At 41.6% G+C, this 19,283-nt stretch overlaps 1 protein-coding gene and 1 long non-coding RNA gene across 2 annotated transcripts; one reads left to right on the top strand and one right to left on the bottom strand.

The window, feature by feature from the left end:
* Nucleotides 1-269: 269 nt before the first annotated feature.
* On the top strand, nucleotides 270-13,364 carry LOC109865193 (cone cGMP-specific 3',5'-cyclic phosphodiesterase subunit alpha'). The gene is made up of 22 exons (XM_020453301.2): nucleotides 270-904; nucleotides 1,997-2,149; nucleotides 2,504-2,593; nucleotides 4,407-4,547; nucleotides 4,692-4,766; nucleotides 4,879-4,946; nucleotides 5,065-5,131; nucleotides 5,452-5,499; nucleotides 5,683-5,832; nucleotides 6,032-6,175; nucleotides 6,273-6,338; nucleotides 6,531-6,677; nucleotides 7,170-7,277; nucleotides 7,829-7,938; nucleotides 8,408-8,495; nucleotides 8,632-8,732; nucleotides 8,842-8,949; nucleotides 9,138-9,201; nucleotides 9,357-9,431; nucleotides 9,557-9,640; nucleotides 9,983-10,127; nucleotides 11,407-13,364. The coding sequence occupies exons 1-22, from the start codon at nucleotides 443-445 to the stop codon at nucleotides 11,454-11,456; spliced, it is 2,544 nt and encodes an 847-aa protein (XP_020308890.1). The 5' UTR covers nucleotides 270-442; the 3' UTR covers nucleotides 11,457-13,364.
* A 1,463-nt stretch (nucleotides 13,365-14,827) lies between these two features.
* LOC109865217 (uncharacterized) lies at nucleotides 14,828-18,972 on the bottom strand. The gene is made up of 3 exons (XR_002251542.2): nucleotides 18,908-18,972; nucleotides 15,533-15,620; nucleotides 14,828-15,413 (listed from the first exon to the last, which is right to left on the bottom strand). It is a non-coding gene; the product is annotated as an uncharacterized LOC109865217 (long non-coding RNA).
* Nucleotides 18,973-19,283: the final 311 nt, after the last annotated feature.

The raw sequence follows: 19,283 nt of genomic DNA, 5'->3' as shown, positions 1-19,283 counted from the left end.
ACTGTCCAACTACTTTCTACTCAAGTGGGAATATTGGGTGGATAATATATTTGATGAGTCAACAATTTTGTCCCAAAATGAACATTCTCTACCACAGCTGCAGTAGGGAGATAGCGCGACAAAACAACCTGCCCTGCTTGACTCAGATTGGATTGTCCAATATAAAATTATCTGTGTTGGGATTTGCAGGTTAAGAAAGCTTAGGGCTTTAATGTCATGATGTCACATTAATTAGCGGGCCCTCTTATCCTTTCAGTCTGTAAGCCACTACATTCTGTCAGCTTGTAGCAGAGTAAAGGACGTTTTGGTGATTTGTCCAGCACCACAGCAGAGGATGCAGGTCGGTGCAAACGGAGGCCACTAACTACCCACCGTTTACACCTTGCGACTTGTCCGGGTGATGCGTCTGTGAGAGAAGGGAGGCAAACGAGAACAATTCAAAATGGGAGACAAGGATAGTGTGGAGAAGTACCTGGAGAACAATCCCCAGTTCGCCAAAGAGTACTTTGACAAAAAGTTGAGTCCGGAAGTGATCGCGACAACGTTCGCAGAAAACCTCAAAGATCAATCTTCCTTCAAAGATGTCTCCCAAATTCAGGAGGCCAACATCATCTATGACCTGGTCAAAGAAATGCAATCGCAAATCGTTATGGAAAAGGTATTGCACAAGGTCCTGCAGAGAGTTTGCTTGATTTTGAACGCAGACCGGTGCAGTTACTTTGGTCTTCGAGCTAGAAATGGAATAGCTGAGCTTACAACGACGCTCTTCAATGTCACCCCTACCTCCAAATACGAAGAAAACCTTGTCAACCCCACTAATGAGATTGTGTTTCCAATCGATATGGGTGTAGTTGGATACACAGCGCACTCCAAAAAGATGCACAACATTCCGGATGTTACAAAGGTGAGTGTCATTGTCAGCAGGTGCCAAAGCGCATATAAAATGGGTACACGCGCAAAAGCGGGCGTAAAATGTTACCAAAAGCAATCCCAATGTATTTACACTCGTTCTATATGCACACTGTTCTTGTCAGATAAATGGAGACGTTGGATAAAACATTTTTTTTAAAGTCATTCGTTTCACCCATAAGTTTGACATTTGAATTTATATAGATTTGAGAAGATAATGAAAGAAGTACAAAGTGTTCATCCATGTCTGTTCTCTGTGTCATCTATTTTTGTTAAATTCACTTTCATGGAATTTTTTGAAGGTGTTGCCTATAGTCGTCTGTCTGGCATTGATTATCTGAGTCCAGAAGTCTGACCAATGCAAACTTTGATTAGTTCCTTTCACCAAGTATGCAGTGAAGTTACATGTATCATTGAATAAGGGATGCTTTTTAAATGTTAATGTGGCCCATGTGTCATGGTTGTTATCCCTCTATATAGTGCAGAAAATCCCTTTTACCTCCAGAAGCCATGAAACTGTCTTTACTCTGGTTAATTTGTCATTAATTAATTGCATACGCCTACATTAATTTATCTACATAGTATTTTATTCTTTAGTTCATTTCATATTTTATCATATTCAAAACAGAAATGTCCAGTTTTATGATTTCAAAACTGTTTATGATAAACTGGGGATGACTGAAGATCAATGTTGTAATTGGTCAACATATATTTCTGCATGAACACCCTACTGAATGTATAAATTAACAACAGAATTCAAGTAGGGGTTCAATCTGGGCTTTGTTAGCCAGAAGATGTCCATAATTTGGCTACTTTGATTAGCCCATGATATTTTCAGTGATTTGAAAAGCATTCTTATTACTCTCGAGATAATGGCAATAGAATTGTGGCATTTCAATGACATCCATAATGTGCAGGTTATAAAAACCATGGCAAGCAGAGGTACGTGTTTTAGTGACTGTGTGCTCAGTAGACCTTTACACACGGCATTCTCTTAACTCAGGGCTAAGGAGGCTGTTAGCCCTGGGCTTATTGCAGTGTGAACGCGACTAATGTCTTGATCCAATATACTTTATTTCACTTCCAGAATAACCGCTTCAGTGACTTTGTGGACAAGCAGACAGGATACAAAACCAAAAACATGCTCTCATTCCCCATGATGGCTGATAAGGAATGCCTTGGTGTTGCCATGGCACTAAACAAAATTGGGGCTGAAGAATTCTCAAAAGCCGATGAGGAAGTAAGTCCTGAGCTCTCAAAGGCAAATACCAGTCTTAGAAAGGTTTCTCAGTATTAGTCTTTATGAAAATACCTTTCAAAAACCATACGATTAATACATAATAGTACAATTCACATGACATATACATACACTGTATAGCGTACATTGCCCTAATAATTTATATTACTTTAAAAGAAATGCTAATACTGCAATAAAACTACCAGGGGCTCTCTAGATCAAGAGAGGTGGCAATACTGCATATTCATTGTTAGCACGGTGTGAGGGGTGTATGGCATCAGTAGTCTGGAGGACATCGCATCAGATGAATGCCTGTTTGCTGAACTGAGAATTGATTTAATCTGATTTGGTTCTCAGCTCTGGAACAAGTACTTGGTCTTTGCCCAAGTCATTGCCACGCAGCATCACACTGCATACATGTTCAACGTGGAATCCAGGAAAGGTCAGGTAAGAACCCAGTGTAATCCCACCATTCAGCATGAGCTGTCATCAACTGTGTCAATCATGCTGGCCCTTGAATACAAAGACAAAGTTCACCAAGGCAATTTGCTATTAGTGTTTGAAGAATATGAAGAGTGGTGTGATGTATCAGTCATTACACTGCATTCGGAATGTATTCAGAACCCTTCCTCTTTTCCACATTTTGTTACGTTACAGCCTTATTCTAAAATAGATTTTTTTTTAATCCTCATCAATCTACACACATTAAACCATAATGACGAAAACAGGTTTTTAGAAATGTTTGCAATTGTATTATTATTTTTTTTTTTAAATACCTGATTACCATAAGTATTCAGACCCTTTGCTATGAGACTCGAAATAGAGTTCAGGTGCATCCCGTTTCCATTGATCATCCTTGTGATGTTTCTACAACTTGATTGGAGTCCACTTGTGGTTAATTCAATTGATTGGACATGATTTGGAAAGGCACACACCTGTCTACATAAGGTACCACAGATGACAGTGCATGTCAGAGCAAAAACCAAGCCATGAGGTTTGAGACGGGATTGTGTCGAGGCACAGATCTGGAAAAGGGTACCAAAAAACATTTTTACAGCGTTGAAGGTCCCCAAAAACACAGTAGCCTCCATCATTCTTAAATGAAAGAAGTTTGGAAGCTCTTCCTATAGCTGGCCGCCCGACCAAACTGAGCAATCAGGAGAGAAGATCCTTGGTCAGGGAGGTAACCAAGAACCCGATGGGTTTTTCCAGAAGGACAACCATCTCTGCAGCACTCCACCAATCAGGCCTTTATGGTAGAGTGGCCAGATGGAAGCCACTCCTCAGCAAAAGGCACATACAGCCCATTTGGAGTTTTCCAAAAGCGCACCTAAAGGACTCTCAGAAAATGAGAAACAAGATTATCTGGTCTGATGAAACCAAGATTGAGCTCTTTGGTCTGAATGCAAAGCATCACGTCTGGAGGAAACCTGGCACCATCCCTACGGTGAAGCATGGTGGGGGCAGCATCATGCTGTGGGGATGTTTTTCAGCGGCAGGGACTGGGAGACTAGTCGGGATCAAGGGAAAGACGAACAGAGAAAAGTACAGAGAGATCCTTGATGAAAACCTGTTCCAGAGTGCTCAGGACCTCAGACTGGGGTGAAGGTTCACTTTCCAACAGGACATCGATCCTAAGCACACAACCAAGACAACGCAAGAGTGGCTTCAGGACAAGTCTCTGAATGTCCTTGAGTGGTCCAGCCAGAGCCCGGACTTAAACCCGATCTAACATCTCTGAAGATACCTGAAAATAGCTGTGCAGCAACCTGACGGAGCTTGAGAGGATCTGCAGAGAAGAATGGGAGAAACTCCCCAAATACAGATGTGCCAAGCTTGTAGCATCACACCCAGGAGACTCGGGGCAGTAATCGCTGCCAAAGGTGCTTCAACAAAGTACTGAGTAAAGGGTCTGAATACTTATGCAAATGTGATATTTCAGTTTTTAGTTTTTTTATACATTTGCAAAACCATTTCTAATTGTCATTATGGGGTAGTGTGTGTAGATTGATGAGGAAAAAACAAAACAATTTAATCAATTTTAGAATAAGGCTGTAACGTAACAAAATGTGGAAAAAGTCAAGGGGTCGGAATACTTTCCGAATGCACTGTGTATCAATGATCATCATACTATACCTTCATATCAGTTAAAGTTTCCTGTAAAGCCGTGTTTTACCATGCAATCCATGACTTAACCATTTAAACAGTTTCCCCATCAAAAACAACAACAACATCTATTATTCTCCCCTGGTTTCACTAGGTCCTTCTGTGGTCTGCCAGCAAAGTATTTGAAGAGTTGACAGACATTGAGAGACAGTTCCACAAAGCTCTGTACACTGTGAGAATCTACCTCAATTGTGAAAGATACTCCGTGGGCCTCTTGGACATGACCAAAGAGAAGGTTTGTTACTAGTGTATAATATGCTAAGGCATATTGCTGTTTTGTCACTGTCTTGAAATGGGTGCCATTTTGGATCTGCTCCCTGTGTGGTTTCGAAATGCGAACACTGAAGTCCTGATTAATGTCTTCCCTCTCTTCTTGCAGGAGTTCTACGATGAGTGGCCAGTGAAGCTGGGAGACGTACCACCGTACAGCGGACCAAAGACCCCCGACGGAAGAGTAAGCATCCATTTTCCTTTGATATGATTCTCGCTAAGCACTCTGCTCTTTTCTCTACTGCCTTGTCTATTACATAATCACAGCCAGTGAATGTTGTCCTGTGCATCTGCAGGAAGTCATCTTCTACAAGATCATCGACTATCTCTTAGAAGGACCCAAAGAGGAAATCAAAGTCATACCGTAAGTATCAGTAGCTTCTTGTCATAAATCACTCATTATTATGCTTTCTGAAGTAACCAAAAAGTCTGAAAGTACCAAAATACATCACTCACTGTCTTACTCCCTCTGTTTCATGTAGGGGTCCTCCTATTGACCACTGGGCCCTGGTGAGTGGGCTCCCCACTTACGTGTCAGAGAACGGCTATGTAAGTTGATGTGAAAGAGTGCATATAGTCCATACATTAACCACAGACCATATACTATCCTCACGCATGTAGGGCCAACTGTACATTGGAGACTTTTGAGAGTGATTTGACTGTTATTTATTTATTGATCCATGTATGTTTATTTAATTTGATCCCTCAGGTCCTCGGATTGATTGGGATGGGGGTGGGGGTGTATCTTAATTTTGTATGTATGTATTCATGTTTGCTGGCAATATTATTCCGGAAAAAAAAAAAAAAACATTTGATTGCGAAAAAGGAGTGATTTGACTTAAATATGTCTTCTTCTTCTTCCGCTGTAGATTTGTAACATGATGAATGTTGCCGCTGATGAATACTTCACGTTCCAGGTGAGGACTATGGTATTGAGTGTAGGATGACCTTGGTGTTACAATATATCAAGTCATCAGCAACATGTGCTATTTGAAGACGACCACCAGCCCTCAGATTGGTGTTGTATCGCTAAAACGCAATAATCTAGGGATCCTTCTCAAAGCGTTTACTAATCGACTTCATGCCGTTTTGTCTTTCAGAAAGAGGCTGTGGATGAGTCAGGTTTCGTCATCAAGAACGTCTTGTCCCTTCCCATCGTCAACAAAAAGGAAGAAATTGTGGGTATTGCCACTTTCTTCAACAGGAAAGATGGTAAACCATTCGATGAGCACGACGAACAGATCACTGAGGTAAGTGCACAGACATCCACTCTCTCTCTCACTCTCTCTCACACTCTCGCACTTTCTCTCTCTCTCTTTCTCTCTCTCTCTTTTTCTCTCTCTCTCTTTTGCATGCTCTCTCTCTCTGTCATATCAACCACTTCTCTCATCATTCCTGTCATGGGTTGTGAACGTATGAGGTGCTAAAGACCTGTCTGCATTGTTCCAGGCCCTCACCCAGTTCCTGGGATGGTCGGTGTTGAACTGCGACACGTACGACAGACTGAACAGAATGGAGTGGAGAAAGGACATCGCCCAGGAGATGCTCATGTGCCAGACTAGATGCACCAACATAGAAATGCAGAGTATCCTGGTGAGACCTGAGATATGTTAGATCTTAGACCTTCTAGACAGTGGAGATTTCACAGAGGAAACTAGCCTCACGGGATGTACATTTTCTCTTTCCACAGAACACAAAGGAAAAGTTTGATGCGGATCCAGAGGACTGTGACCAGAAAGAGATGTACAAACTCTTGGTAGGATCATGTTTCAGGCTGCCGGTGAAAGTGGGTAGAGACACAATGATAATGTGGCAGAGTGGTGTGAGGGATCAACTTGGACAAGGGCATGATACCAAACACAGAACAGGTTAATAACACTTTCAACTGCCTGTGAAAATGGACTCAGCAAGTTAATAAACATTTGGTTATTCATTTGCCCTTGTGTAGAGATCAAATTGTCCTGTGGCCATAGACGTCGACCTGCTACTGTTCTCCTTCAGTGACTTCCCTGTGACTGAGCACGGCCTCATCATGTGCGGGATTCGCTGCTTCTTTGAGCTGAACGTGGTGGAGAAGTTCAAAGTGCCAGCAGAGGTCAGTCCTGAAGCCCCTGGCTAGTAAAGCAATCATGTTTATTTGAATGTAGTTATTTAGTTGTAACCTCAGCATTATACAGTAAATGTCCCCTGAATGCATTGCAATGTATAAACTGTACATGACTCTACATTCCTTTTGTCAAACTACTAGGCTATGTCTTACTGGTTTGCTCATACAAATCAAATCAGATGTTATTTGTCACATGCACCGAATACAACAGGTGTAGACTTTACCGTGATATGCTTACTTACGAGCCCTTTCCCATTAGTGCAGAGTTAAAAAGTAAGGAAATTAGCAAATAGAATAGAAAATAGCAACAATAAAATAACAATAACGAGGCTATATACAAGGTCCCGGAGTCAATGTGCAGGGATACGAGGTAGTTGAGGTAATATGTACATGTACTGTAGCTAATGGTAAACGTGACACACGGATCATTGGTCAAATATCCCTCATGTCATAGTGTTTCCTTTTCCCATGTACAACCAGACCCTCACGCGATGGATGTACACTGTCCGGAAAGGTTACCGTGACATCACCTACCACAACTGGAGACACGGCTTCAACGTGGGTCAGACCATGTTCTGTCTTCTACAGGTGAGTCCCTTTACTCCTACAGCACCAGTACTATCACCTGATACCTACATCGATTCACAGAATGACGGTGTATAACCTCACCAAAAGAAGAGTAGTTAAAAGTTCATCCCATTCTGTTTGATAATAGATCGATCACCCCACCCCTCCCATTCTGTTTGATAATAGATCGATCACCCCACCCCTCCCATTCTGTTTGATAATAGATCGATCACCTCACCCCTCCCATTCTGTTTGATAATAGATCGATCACCCCACCCCTCCCATTCTGTTTGATAATAGATCGATCACCCCACCCCTCCCATTCTGTTTGATAATAGATCGATCACCCCTCCCATTCTGTTTGATAATGGATCGTTCACCCCACCCCACCCCTCCCATTCTGTTTGATAATAGATTGATCACCCCACCCCTCCCATTCTGTTTGATAATAGATTGATCACCCCACCCCTCCCATTCTGTTTGATAATGGATCGGTTTTTTTGTGTGATGTTTTTTGTGAAGTAGAAAAACAATAAGAGAAAATATAATGGATCAGCCCTTTTGCTTCACAGACTGGCAGGCTGAGGAAATATTACTCTGACCTGGATGCCTTTGCCATGGTGGCCGCTGCATTCTGCCACGATATTGACCACAGGGGGACCAACAACTTATACCAGACAAAGTAAGAACCCCCTCCGTTTACCTATGAGCATTCAAAGCGCAGATTGACATTTATTGTCATGAGTCTTGTCTTGGAGGCAGAACTGAGCGAGTTCCCCTTAGATAGACCAGCTGCAAAGTCAAAACTGGTTATATTGTAAAAGGGTTAGGCATTAGGGTTATCAGTGTGGGTTAAGGTTAGGGTTAAGGTGAAGGTTAGGGTTATGCAATAGGGTTAGCAGTGTGGGTAAGGTTAAGGTTAGGGTTAAGGTTAGGGTTTGGTTTAAAATCAGATTTTATGACTTTGTGGCTGTGCCAGATAGCGACCACTCTGCAGAGCTGCTGTCAAAACAAAATGCATGATGGGGGAAATAAATGCCAACCTGCACTCGAAGCACTCTTAAAATCATCACAGTTTAGTTATCTGTTATTGGTTTGGAATGTGCCGTTTGGGGTCTAACGATTGGGTGTTACCCCTCTCTGACCTGCAGGAGTGGATCGCCTTTAGCCAAACTACACGGATCCTCCATCATGGAGAGGCACCATTTGGAGTATAGCAAGACGCTCATGGCAGAGGAGGTTAGAGACGCCTGACTCCAGTTTCTGTGTCCCAAATGGCACCCTATTCCCTATAGAGTGCACTACGTTTGGCCAGTGTTTGTACACAAGGCATTTGCGGGAGTTGAACTTACATTTTTCTCTGCTCCTCCTTCAGAGCCTGAACATCTTTGTGAATCTCCAGAAGCGTCAGTTTGAGACTGTACAGCACTTGTTTGACGTCTGCATCATTGCCACTGATCTGGCCTTGTACTTCAAGTGGGTTTTTACAATTGTTGTTATCTCTGATATAGCTGCTTCTTAATATACTGAATCAGTATCATCTATCATGTGCAAACTGCTAATTTGACTGTTGGTCTCCACCCAGAAAAAGAACAATGTTCCAGAACATTGTGAACGCCACTGAGCCAATGGAAACCGAGAAGGATAAAATCGATCATATTTCCAACAACCCAATCAGGAAGGAAATTATCATGTGAGTAGGAATGTTCTTCTGTCCGCCATCTCGGGGGTTTGCTACGCGATTGCAAACTTGCGGCAGTTGGCCACTTTTCTTAAAGTGCACATTGCCACAGTTTATGGTTGCTTGTATAACATTAATGAAGATTCTTGTATAATTCTGGAATAATTCCTCTAACAGTACTGTCCCTTCTTGTGTGTCAGGGCCATGATGATGACAGGTTGTGACTTGTCTGCCATCACCAAACCATGGGATGTCCAGAGCAAGGTGGGTTCTATATATGTCCACCATCTCATGAAACAAAACAACACAGGAAAACAAAATCCATTTTTCCATTTCCTCCAAACAATATAGACCACAGGAAGCTCTGAGGTGCAGATTAGTACTGATAAGTTCTTTGCTGCCAATTCTCCAACTCATAGGTGGCTCTTATGGTCGCAGCTGAGTTCTGGGAGCAAGGTGACTTGGAAAGGACCGTTCTCGATCAGCAACCCATTGTGAGTTTGTGTGGGGGGGTGGGAAACTCAGTTTATTTACAATAGATGTTTATAGAGTAATCACTGAACATATGTTAGTTCTCTGTTTGTGTTGATCTTACTCCATCCCGTTCATTGCTCCTCAGCCCATGATGGACAGAAACTGTGCGGCGGAGTTACCCAAGATGCAGTGCGGTTTCATTCAGTTTGTGTGTGCGTTCGTGTACAAGGTAACTGCCTGGCTGGTTGAAATTCAACCAAGCCCTATTCTTAATTCATTGGGATCGATTAGAAAGAAATCAGCTTGTGGTATTTGTCTTTTTATTTTTGGAAACGGAATCATCCTTATAAAAATAGATGAGATCAGTTTCTCTGTGAACTATCAATATCAACTTCTGTGACAGGGCCGTCCAGTTTAGACCACCTGAGAGCCTAGTGGGCTTATTTATCTCTAAGTGTACACCAGATAAACTCCCCGGCAGGAATGTTTGCACCGTAAAGGAAGATGTCAGGCTGAGTGACAGTCCCGGGTATGTGAATGCTTGCGATAAATGGGGCCTACTTGTGTGCAGGAATTCTCAAGGTTCCACGTAGAGATCACCCCCATGTTTGATGGGCTGAACATCAACCTAAAGAACTGGAAAGAGCTGGCCGACATCCACGCCGCCAAGATGGCAGCCATCGAGGAAGAGAAAAAGAAGCTTGAGGCACCACCAGGTGACATTTGACATACATTCAAGTCTCAAAGAAATCAGGGTTGGAGTCAATTTGGAATATGGAATTTATTTAAATTCAAGCCATGAATTGAAGTTCTATTTTTAATTTAATTTAAGAAGTTTTAAAAATCTAATGTTTACATAATATTGGACGCCATATGTCAAAATAAACATTTATTATAAGATAGTACTTTAATAATCCCCCAAACGGTGATTAATAAAGTGATTTACCCAGAGTGTACAAAACATTAAGAACACCTGCTCTTTCCATGACTGACCAGGTGAATCCAGGTGAAAGATATTATCCTTTATTGATGTCACTTGTTAAATATACTTCAATGAGTGTAGATGGTGTGGAGACAGGTTAAAGAAGGATTTTTAAGCCTTGAAACAATTGAGACATGATTTTATATGTGTGCAACTCAATATTAGGAAGGTGTCCTTTAATGTTTGTTTTGTATACTCAGTGTAATGACGGGTAGAAGAAATTAACCATTTTAATTTAGTTGAATTAAATATACTTCCTTTAAAGGGTAAATCTGCAGTTTCTACAAGCATTTTATGTCTTCTAAATGAGATGTACCCACTGATTCTTGAAGAATATAACTTATAAATGCCTCATGAGCTTAGTTCAACTGTCGTACCCACCAGAACCCAAATAAACCTGTTTTACTCCAATGTTTGTAAACAAAGTACATGTACACAAACACTATATAGCCTCAAACCATAGTTAAAAGTATAATTTTGATATCGTGGATGGTCAGTCCTTTCATCCATAGCACTGTCTATGAGTGGTAACATTTCTCCAGCCCCATCCCCTCAGCTTTTTACCCAAACAGGGGCGGGGAATACGCTTTGTTATTGTTTCCTCTTTAATTCAAATTCAATTCAAATTCTGCTTCCTGTGGGGTGTGGCCAATTCTAATTCAAGAATTGAATTAGAATTAAAGGGAATGCTATTGTACAATTTCCAGAGAAATGTCCACACCAGTAAGTACCATTATTTTAGACACAGTGCCTGAGGCTTGTCAATGCATACACTAGCCAAGGCTCCAGTGGTCATCCAGGCCACAAAGTTACCTAACCTTGGTGTTAAGGTTACATAAGTAGATAAACTGAGACAGTCTTCTTACTGTTTATATTGCTGCTTCCTGTCTTGCTATTAAATCAAATCAATCAAACTTTTGATTTGATTTGTCTTGCTATGCATGTCATTGCTGTCTTGCTGTGTTGCTACTTGCTGGCTAACTGTCCTGCTGTCCGGTTTTCTGATTAAACAGCCGATGAGGTCCCAGAGGGGGGAAAGTCCAAGACCTGCACCATTGCCTAACCCCCTGGAGTGTGCCTCTGCCCTTGCCGTGTGGCGGAGGATCCCTAGGCGCAGCAGGCAGTCAGTGTGAAGTTGTATCCCTTTGTGGACAGACTCGATCGCTTCCCCTCATTCTCAGGACTTGATAAGCCAATCCTGATGGATCAACACAGATGTACCAGCAGTTGGAGCATTACCATATCTGGACAGCACAGTTAAAGTAGAGCATATCTTTCACAGATAACTAACTATAGGTACTACTTAATCGGCAACTAACATCATCAATGTAATGAAACAAACATTACATCTTAACATCTGCCAAATGGCATATACTGTATTTAAATACTATTTATTGAGACACATTCTGCTCGGGGAAATAATTAGCTGTACATTTTTATCCAAACTCTGATGGCCCATAAAGATATGAGGGTGAGAGTTCAGTGGACAAACTTTTATAACTGAGCTGTTTTATGAGAACAGGAATACTGCTAAATATCTTATATACACATCTCAAGATTTTTTTTACAAACAAATATGAGTACAAATGATAACACAAACTCTGTAGAAAGAGAGAGACGGACACTGCTCCTTTAGAATGCTGTGCTGTAAGAGCACACGCTTCTTCCCATAACTCAAGCTTAAAAGGTAAACTTGCTACTGTGTTTTAGCAAGTGACAATTGACTTTACCGGAGGTTGATATAGCAGCAATGCTGAAAACGTGCACACTCTTCTGAGCCTTGTGAAGGTATATTTGTGTTAATATGCTAAATATATATTTTTGGATTGTTTGTCAGATTTTCTACTTGATGTATTTTAAGAGTCTTTAGATCGTATGAACTGATGATCTGGTTAGAAGTCGCGTTTGAGCATCAGGTATCCATTGCAAACTATGTACAATTTGAAACTGCACAACATTTTCCCAATAACTTGAAAATGTAATAGACATATTACTTGCTATTTATACATATGTGTATCATATATTGAAATGCAGTAATCTTTCAAAAATATAGATTATGCTATTATGTATGTGCATTCTCCCAAAAAAATGTAGTTCATCACATAGGAAATGTATGTAAAATATGTACAAATTAAATCTACAATTTGCTTGTTACTAGGAGGCAAGCCTCGGAAATGTTCTATCAGGTTCGTGTGTCTTCAAGTACCTGACCATAAGATGATTTGATGGGATTGAGTTTGCTTGCCAGACAGCTTTTGAGATCTGCACAGCTTTAAACTTTAAATACCCTACTTACTGTAGATCAAGCAGGCTACCGAAGTCTTATCATATCTACTGTTTGTGAGGGCCATCATGTTTGTTTGATGGAGTACCAGCCTCCAATGTGGTCTCAGGCAGGCCAAAGTCCTTATTTTCTTTGTTTGACCATTCGGGGACCTGTGTAAAATGTACTTATGCAACAGTGAGAAAGTTCATTGATGAACCCGATTGAATTGCAATGGGGTTCCCATAAAAATAACTCCTTACAAGTCCTGCCGAGACATCTCCTTTCGACCTACTGTAACAGGTGACTGAGGCGTCTGCGGAGGCAGTGGCTGTAAGCAGGAAACAATGCAGGCAAAGTTTGATTCTTTGCTTATGCAACGTGCCCTGTCAACCAAGAGCACTAATCCAATAAGAGTGGCTTTGACAGCCAACCTGCATCTTAAATGGCTTCTCTGAATCTTTGTTCCTAAAGCTGCTAGGCAGGGCAGGCCACTCGGATCAGGGCTTTACACTATGACAGCCATATGGGAAAGTGAGTTCATCTATCCTACGCATACATTTAAAGGACCCCAAGATGTATATCTACTAATTAAATTGAGTTATCATTGAGAGAGATTAGAATTTGATGTCTGATGAAAGGAATTCTACTGTATGTACGTGTCATAAAATGTAACGTGTTAACAAAATAAAGGCATACATCAAAGTCTGGGGGATTCTCGTCACATTCTTTACACCTGCCCACTGAATTCATTTTTACACTTGAACAATTTTACCCACTACCCTTGAAACAAGAGGAGGTGGTGGGAGGAGCTATAAGAGGACAGGCTCATTGTAATGGCTGGAATGGAATCAATGGGATGGTACCAAACAAATCAAGCACATGGGAACTGTTCCATTAACTCCATTCCAGCCATTACCCGTCTTCCTACAGCTCCCCACACCAACCTCCTCTGCCTTGAGCTGGACTAGCACATTGACATGCTGAATGAACTTGAAGAACCTTGGGGTAGACAGCCCTCCTCATGACGCCTGTATCGTGCTTGGGGATTACCCTATCAAGCTGGATTAGCCCTGGAAAAGGAAGATCAGCCGACTGGCGTGCTGCCGAGACCAATACACTTTGAGTGAGCACCTTGAGTGATGTCTGCGTGAGGTGTTTACATCCTGTATCATCCTATAAACCTGCTAAAAAGCACATTTTTGCAGTACACTGCATTTGCTGTACGACAGTGTATATTTTAGGCATTACATTTTTTCAATCAAAGACAATTAAGAAAGCAAAAGATGATGAAATCAATGCAACCTTATGTCTGTGTCTGTGACCTGTAGGAACTACAGGCCTACAATACTGTGCAAAAGGAGATCCACACTCTTTAACAGGGTAGTAGGGTATATTAATGGGGTATTAGGGTATATTAAATGGGGCAGTAGGGTATATATTATCATGGTTGGTTATCATGGACGGTTATCATGGGTGGATATCATGGTCGGTTATCGTGGACGGGTATCATGGGTGGATATCATGGATATCATGGACGGTTATCATGGTCGGTTATCATGGATGGATATCATGGTCGGATATCATGGTCGGTTATCATGGATGGATATCATGGTCGGTTATCATGGTCGGTTATCATGGACGGTTATCATGGACGGTTATAATGTGTTAACTCAGGGTACTTAAGGACTCCTTCAGATAGAAGAGTAGTTACTGGTGATTAAAGCCAATGTGTCTAATCCCTGGGCAAGTGACACACTAATGAAAACAGCACGCCAAGCAATGTTGGGCATAATGCACTGCTTCCTAATCCTAGTGCTACAGCATCTGAGGAACTCAGTGACATTGGTTCATATGGTCTGGGTATCTATAACCCTATACAGAACATTGGTGAACTATAACCCTACAGGAACAATATTGATGTGTTAATACATGCACTTTCCAATGCCTGGGCTTGTATTTTGTCTCTGTCTCTACTACCATGGTTGAATGTAGTGGAGGCTGGTGAGGGGAGGACGGCTCATAATAATAGCTGGAACGGTACGAATGGAATGGCATCAAACACAGAGAAATCATGGAAACCATGTGTTTGATACCATTCCACCTATTAGGCTCCAGTCATTACCACAAGCCTGTCCTCCCCTATTAAGGTGCCACCAACCTCCTGTGGTTGAATGTTTCCAGTCCTTTTCTTTTCAGATAGTGTTTTCTTGGGAGTTAGTGGATTGTGCTTTTTCTAAATACACTTCGATACTAGGTTCTTACATGGCACTTCATGCATATTGTAGTCTTCATTTCAGTTATAATGAAATGTCAGGAGGCTGAATTAGAAGCTCAGGATTAAAAAAGAACCTGCATTTTATTCAGCTTCAGACAAACTGAAATATTAAACGAAGATAACCACGTCTAATACAAAATCAATCAAATCTACTCTTGCATGTTGACTCTTGCACGTTGACTCTTGCATGTTGACTCTTGCACGTTGACTCTTGCATGTTGACTCTTGCATGTTGACTCTTGCACGTTGACTCTTGCATGTTGACTCTTGCACGTTGACTCTTGCATGTTGACTCTTGCACGTTGACTCTTGCACGTTGACTCTTGCACGTTGACTCTTGCACGTTGACTCTTGCACGTTGACTCTTGCACGTTGACTCTTGCATGTTGACTCTTGCATGTTGACTCTTGCTGGCAGAAATCCAAGGGCAGGGTGGTCAAAGAAACATGTCCTCAAAGTACTCGTCTAACTCCTCCTCCCTGGAAGACAGAAAATAGTCAAATCAAAGTTTAATTGGTCGGTACTAGTGTCTGTAAACGTGTCTAGAGGCCTAGCAGGGCTTTGTAAGGGTGATATAATGTTGGACTGCTAAGCTCACCTGGACTCCTCCTCCACGGTGGGGGCTGGGCCTTTCCAGTGGTCTGCCTCCGACAGGCCCTTTGGCTCCTCACTGTGTTCTCCCTCTCCTACATGGCAGGAAGGAGACAATACAAAACAGAAAAACTTTATTCATAAAGAGCTTTTCATGCATTACATTCAATGATATTCATAATGCTTTCAAAAACAAACCCATAAGGGGCTTTAACTAAGGAATTGTTGCGGCACATGCAACATAGTTACAGCACTGAAGGATTAAGGAGGGTCAGAAGAGTCAAGTCCGACTTAAACCTATAAAAGTACGGACAGGCTGCGTTGCCGAATTCTCTGGATGCCTCTTCCCGATAGCTAAACAACCAAAGCTTCTGCGCATATGCGGGATTCGTTTGGCTGCCCAGAGAACAGGCTACTCTGGTGAATTTCAATGATGAATGGAGAATGGTGCTTGTTTAATAACTTTAGATGAAAGCTGAATCAATGTCTGCAAGATCACAGTATTCATACATGACAGAACTGAATATAATAGCATAGCACAACATTACTAAACCTGGGCTCAAAATAATCAAATACTTGTGGATTTGACGATCTGTTATTGAAATACTTGTTTTTTGTGTATTTGACTATTTTCAAATAATGTGGCCCGAAACAACTTCTTCTTTTGGAAGTATTTTCAAATGATTATTTCAAATACTATTTTCAAATACCTGGGTTAAATGCATGGGAGGGCATTTGAGTCAGTGTCTTTGAGTATTTTCAAATACCTGCCAATACTTTCCAGGTGTATTCCTAAATACAGTACAATACTCAACTACTTGTCTTTTAAAATATCTGAATACTTACTTCAAAATCTATGTGAAAGTAATTGAGATATTTTAAATAGTATTTGAACTCTGGTCTGAATGTTACTGTGAGACAAAACACCACCTCATGTTAGGATGATTGTGCAAACAGAGTGCGCCACTAGGCGAAATGTGTGCTTTAATTGAAACAAAACACAGGTAGGCCTAGGCTACACTTTGTTAACACAATCTGCTCTCAAATTCGCTTACTGTACATACAGTTGAAGTCGAAGGTTTACATACACCTTAGCCAAATACATTTAAACTCAGTTTTTCACAATTCTTGACATTTAATCCTCGTACAAATTCCCTGTTTTAGGTCAGTTAGGATCACCATGTCAGAATAATAGTAGAGAGAATTATTTATTTCAGCTTTTATTTATTTCGTCACATTCCCAGTGGGTCAGAAGTTTGCATACACTCAATTAGTATTTGGTAGCATTGCCTTTAAATTGTTTAACTTGGGTCAAACATTTTGGGTAGCCTTCCACAAGCCTCCCACAATAAGTTGGGTGAATTTTGGCCCATTCATCCTGACAGAGCTGGTGTAACTGGGTAGGGTTTGTAGGCTTCCTTGCTCGCACACGCTTTTTCAGTTCTTCCCACACATTTTCTATAGGATTGAGGTCAGGGCTTTGTGATGGCCACTCCAATATCTTGTCCTTAAGCCATTTTGCCACAACTTTGGAAGTATGCTTGTGGTCATTGTCCATTTGGAAGACCCATTCGCGACCAAGCTTTAACTTCCTGACTGATGTCTTGAGATGTTGCTTCAATATATCCACATAGTTTTCCATCCTCATAATGCCATAATTCCATCCTCAATCTATTTTGTGAAGTGCACCAGTCCCTCCTGCAGCAAAGCACCCCCACAACATGATGCTGCCACCCCCATGCTTCACGGTTGGGATGGTGTTCTTCGGCTTGCAAGCCTCCCCCTTTTTCCTCCAAACATAACAATGGTCATTATGGCCAAACAGAAATGTCCTCAGACCAGAGGACATTTCTCCAAAAAGTACGATCTTTGCCCCATGTGCAGTTGCAAACGGTTTTGGAGCAGTGGCTTCTTCCTTGCTGAGCGGCCTTTCAGGTTATGTCAATATAGGACTCGTTTTACTGTGGATATAGATACGTTTGTACCTGTTTCCTCCAGCATCTTCACAAGGTCCTTTGCTGTTGTTCTGGGATTGATTTTCACATTTTCGCACCAAAGTACGTTCATCTCTAGGAAACAGAATGCGTCTCCTTCCTGAGCGGCATGTTGGCTGCGTGGTCCCATGGTGTTTATACTTGCATACTATTGTTTGTACAGATGAACGTGGTACCTTCAGCCGTTTGGAAATTGCTCCCAAGGATGAACCAGACTTGCTGAGGTCTACAATTTTTTTTCTGAGGTCTTGGCTGATTTCTTTTGATTTTCCCATGATGTCAAGCAAAGGCACTGAGTATGAAGGTAGGCCTTGAAATACATCCACTGGTAGACCTCCAATTGACTAAAATAATGTCAATTAGCCTATCAGAAGCTTCTAAAGCCATGACATAATTGTCTGGAATTTTCCAAGCTGTTTAAAGGCACAGTGAACTTAGTGTATCTAAACTTCTGACCCACTGGAATTGTGTAACAGTGAGTTATAAGTGAAATAATCTGTCTGCAAACAATTGTTGGAAAAATTCCTTGTGTCATGCACCAAGTAGATATCCTAACCGACTTGCCAAAACCATAGTTTGTTAACAAGAAATTTGTGGAGTGGTAGAAAAACGAGTTTTAATGACTCCAATTTAAGTGTATGTAAACTTCCGACTTCAACTGTAATGCAAAACAACAACGTAGCATACACAACTCAATTAGATCTAAATGCATATTCCCATGAAACTCATTGAGGTCAAATAGTTGGCATGCAGATGCTGCATGGATGTTTCCCCGGTAAAACTTGAAGAATTCTCATTCACGATTGACAGTGAGTAAAGTGAGAATGTGTGTATAAAGCAGTGCTAAAGAAACATGCGAAGAACATGATTCGGTTTTTTAGCTCTGGGAAGAGGCATCCAGGGCATGGCGCCGGGGAAGATGTTTTGAGGTGGGGGTGCTGAAACGTTTTAATTGTGATTTATCAGGGGGTGCTGCAGAACCCTCAGCACCCCTACTTCAGGCGGCTAAGGTCCAGGGGACGGAACGGGTCAGTTACCTTCAGTCCTGCAGCTTCAGCCGTAAGAGTATGGCCCTTGGTCTGCACCTTGGCCTTGGAACTTGGCCTTCGTGTGCAGCGGCTGCTTTTATTTACGTCACATTGAAAACCCAGGGTAAGCAGGCCCATACTTCAAGTGCAGCTGAATCCGCAATGAAAGTATGAGTGTTGTCTGACTGAGGCCTTATGACAAAACTAGCCCATGTGTTTGTAAAAGTGTTTTTTTTCATGTATTTTAAAAGCACCTGTTATGAATGAGGACATTAGGGCACGTCCGTTCTGCTTGTCCTGAGGGTGTAAGGTAATAAACCGCTTGACTTTGTAGGGAGGTGGAGAGTGAGAATAAACTACCTTTGTCTGACTGCTGGGAGTCGTCCTCAGAGTTCCTGGGGGAGGAGTCTTAGGAGGGGCCTGCTGGGGGGAGAGAGAGGGGGAACTCAGTCAGTTCAACTCAGACAGCCAACTATTTGCAGCTGACATTGAGCAACAACAAAAAGCAACCAAAGTGTTGTGATTTTTTCCTCCTCCATGTGAAACGGCTGCTTTCAGTCAGATATTATATAATATCTAAACACTATAGTAGGTGTTTATAAGATGTTTATGAATGGGTTTGAGTTTTCAAATGCTCATGTTTCTAAATGTTGTATTACACCATTAAGACATTAGTACAAGCACCTTCAGCACTTTTCATTTCATCACCATGGCCTGTTGTTTGCGTCTACCTATA

The sequence above is a fragment of the Oncorhynchus kisutch genome, linkage group LG20 (assembly GCF_002021735.2).
Source record: "Oncorhynchus kisutch isolate 150728-3 linkage group LG20, Okis_V2, whole genome shotgun sequence".
NCBI lineage: Eukaryota > Metazoa > Chordata > Actinopteri > Salmoniformes > Salmonidae > Oncorhynchus > Oncorhynchus kisutch.
The sequence above is the reverse complement of the archived record's forward strand: the minus strand, read 5'-3'. Positions and strand labels throughout refer to the sequence as shown.

Coding starts and splice junctions, on each gene's coding strand:
- LOC109865193 (XM_020453301.2), top strand. CDS start 443: ATGGGAGACAAGGATAGTGTGGAGAAGTACCTGGAGAACAATCCCCAG. Junction 2,594..4,406: donor TGGAATCCAGGAAAGGTCAG/GTAAGAACCCAG, acceptor TGGTTTCACTAG/GTCCTTCTGTGGTCTGCCAG. Junction 8,950..9,137: donor ATCAGGAAGGAAATTATCAT/GTGAGTAGGAAT, acceptor CTTGTGTGTCAG/GGCCATGATGATGACAGGTT.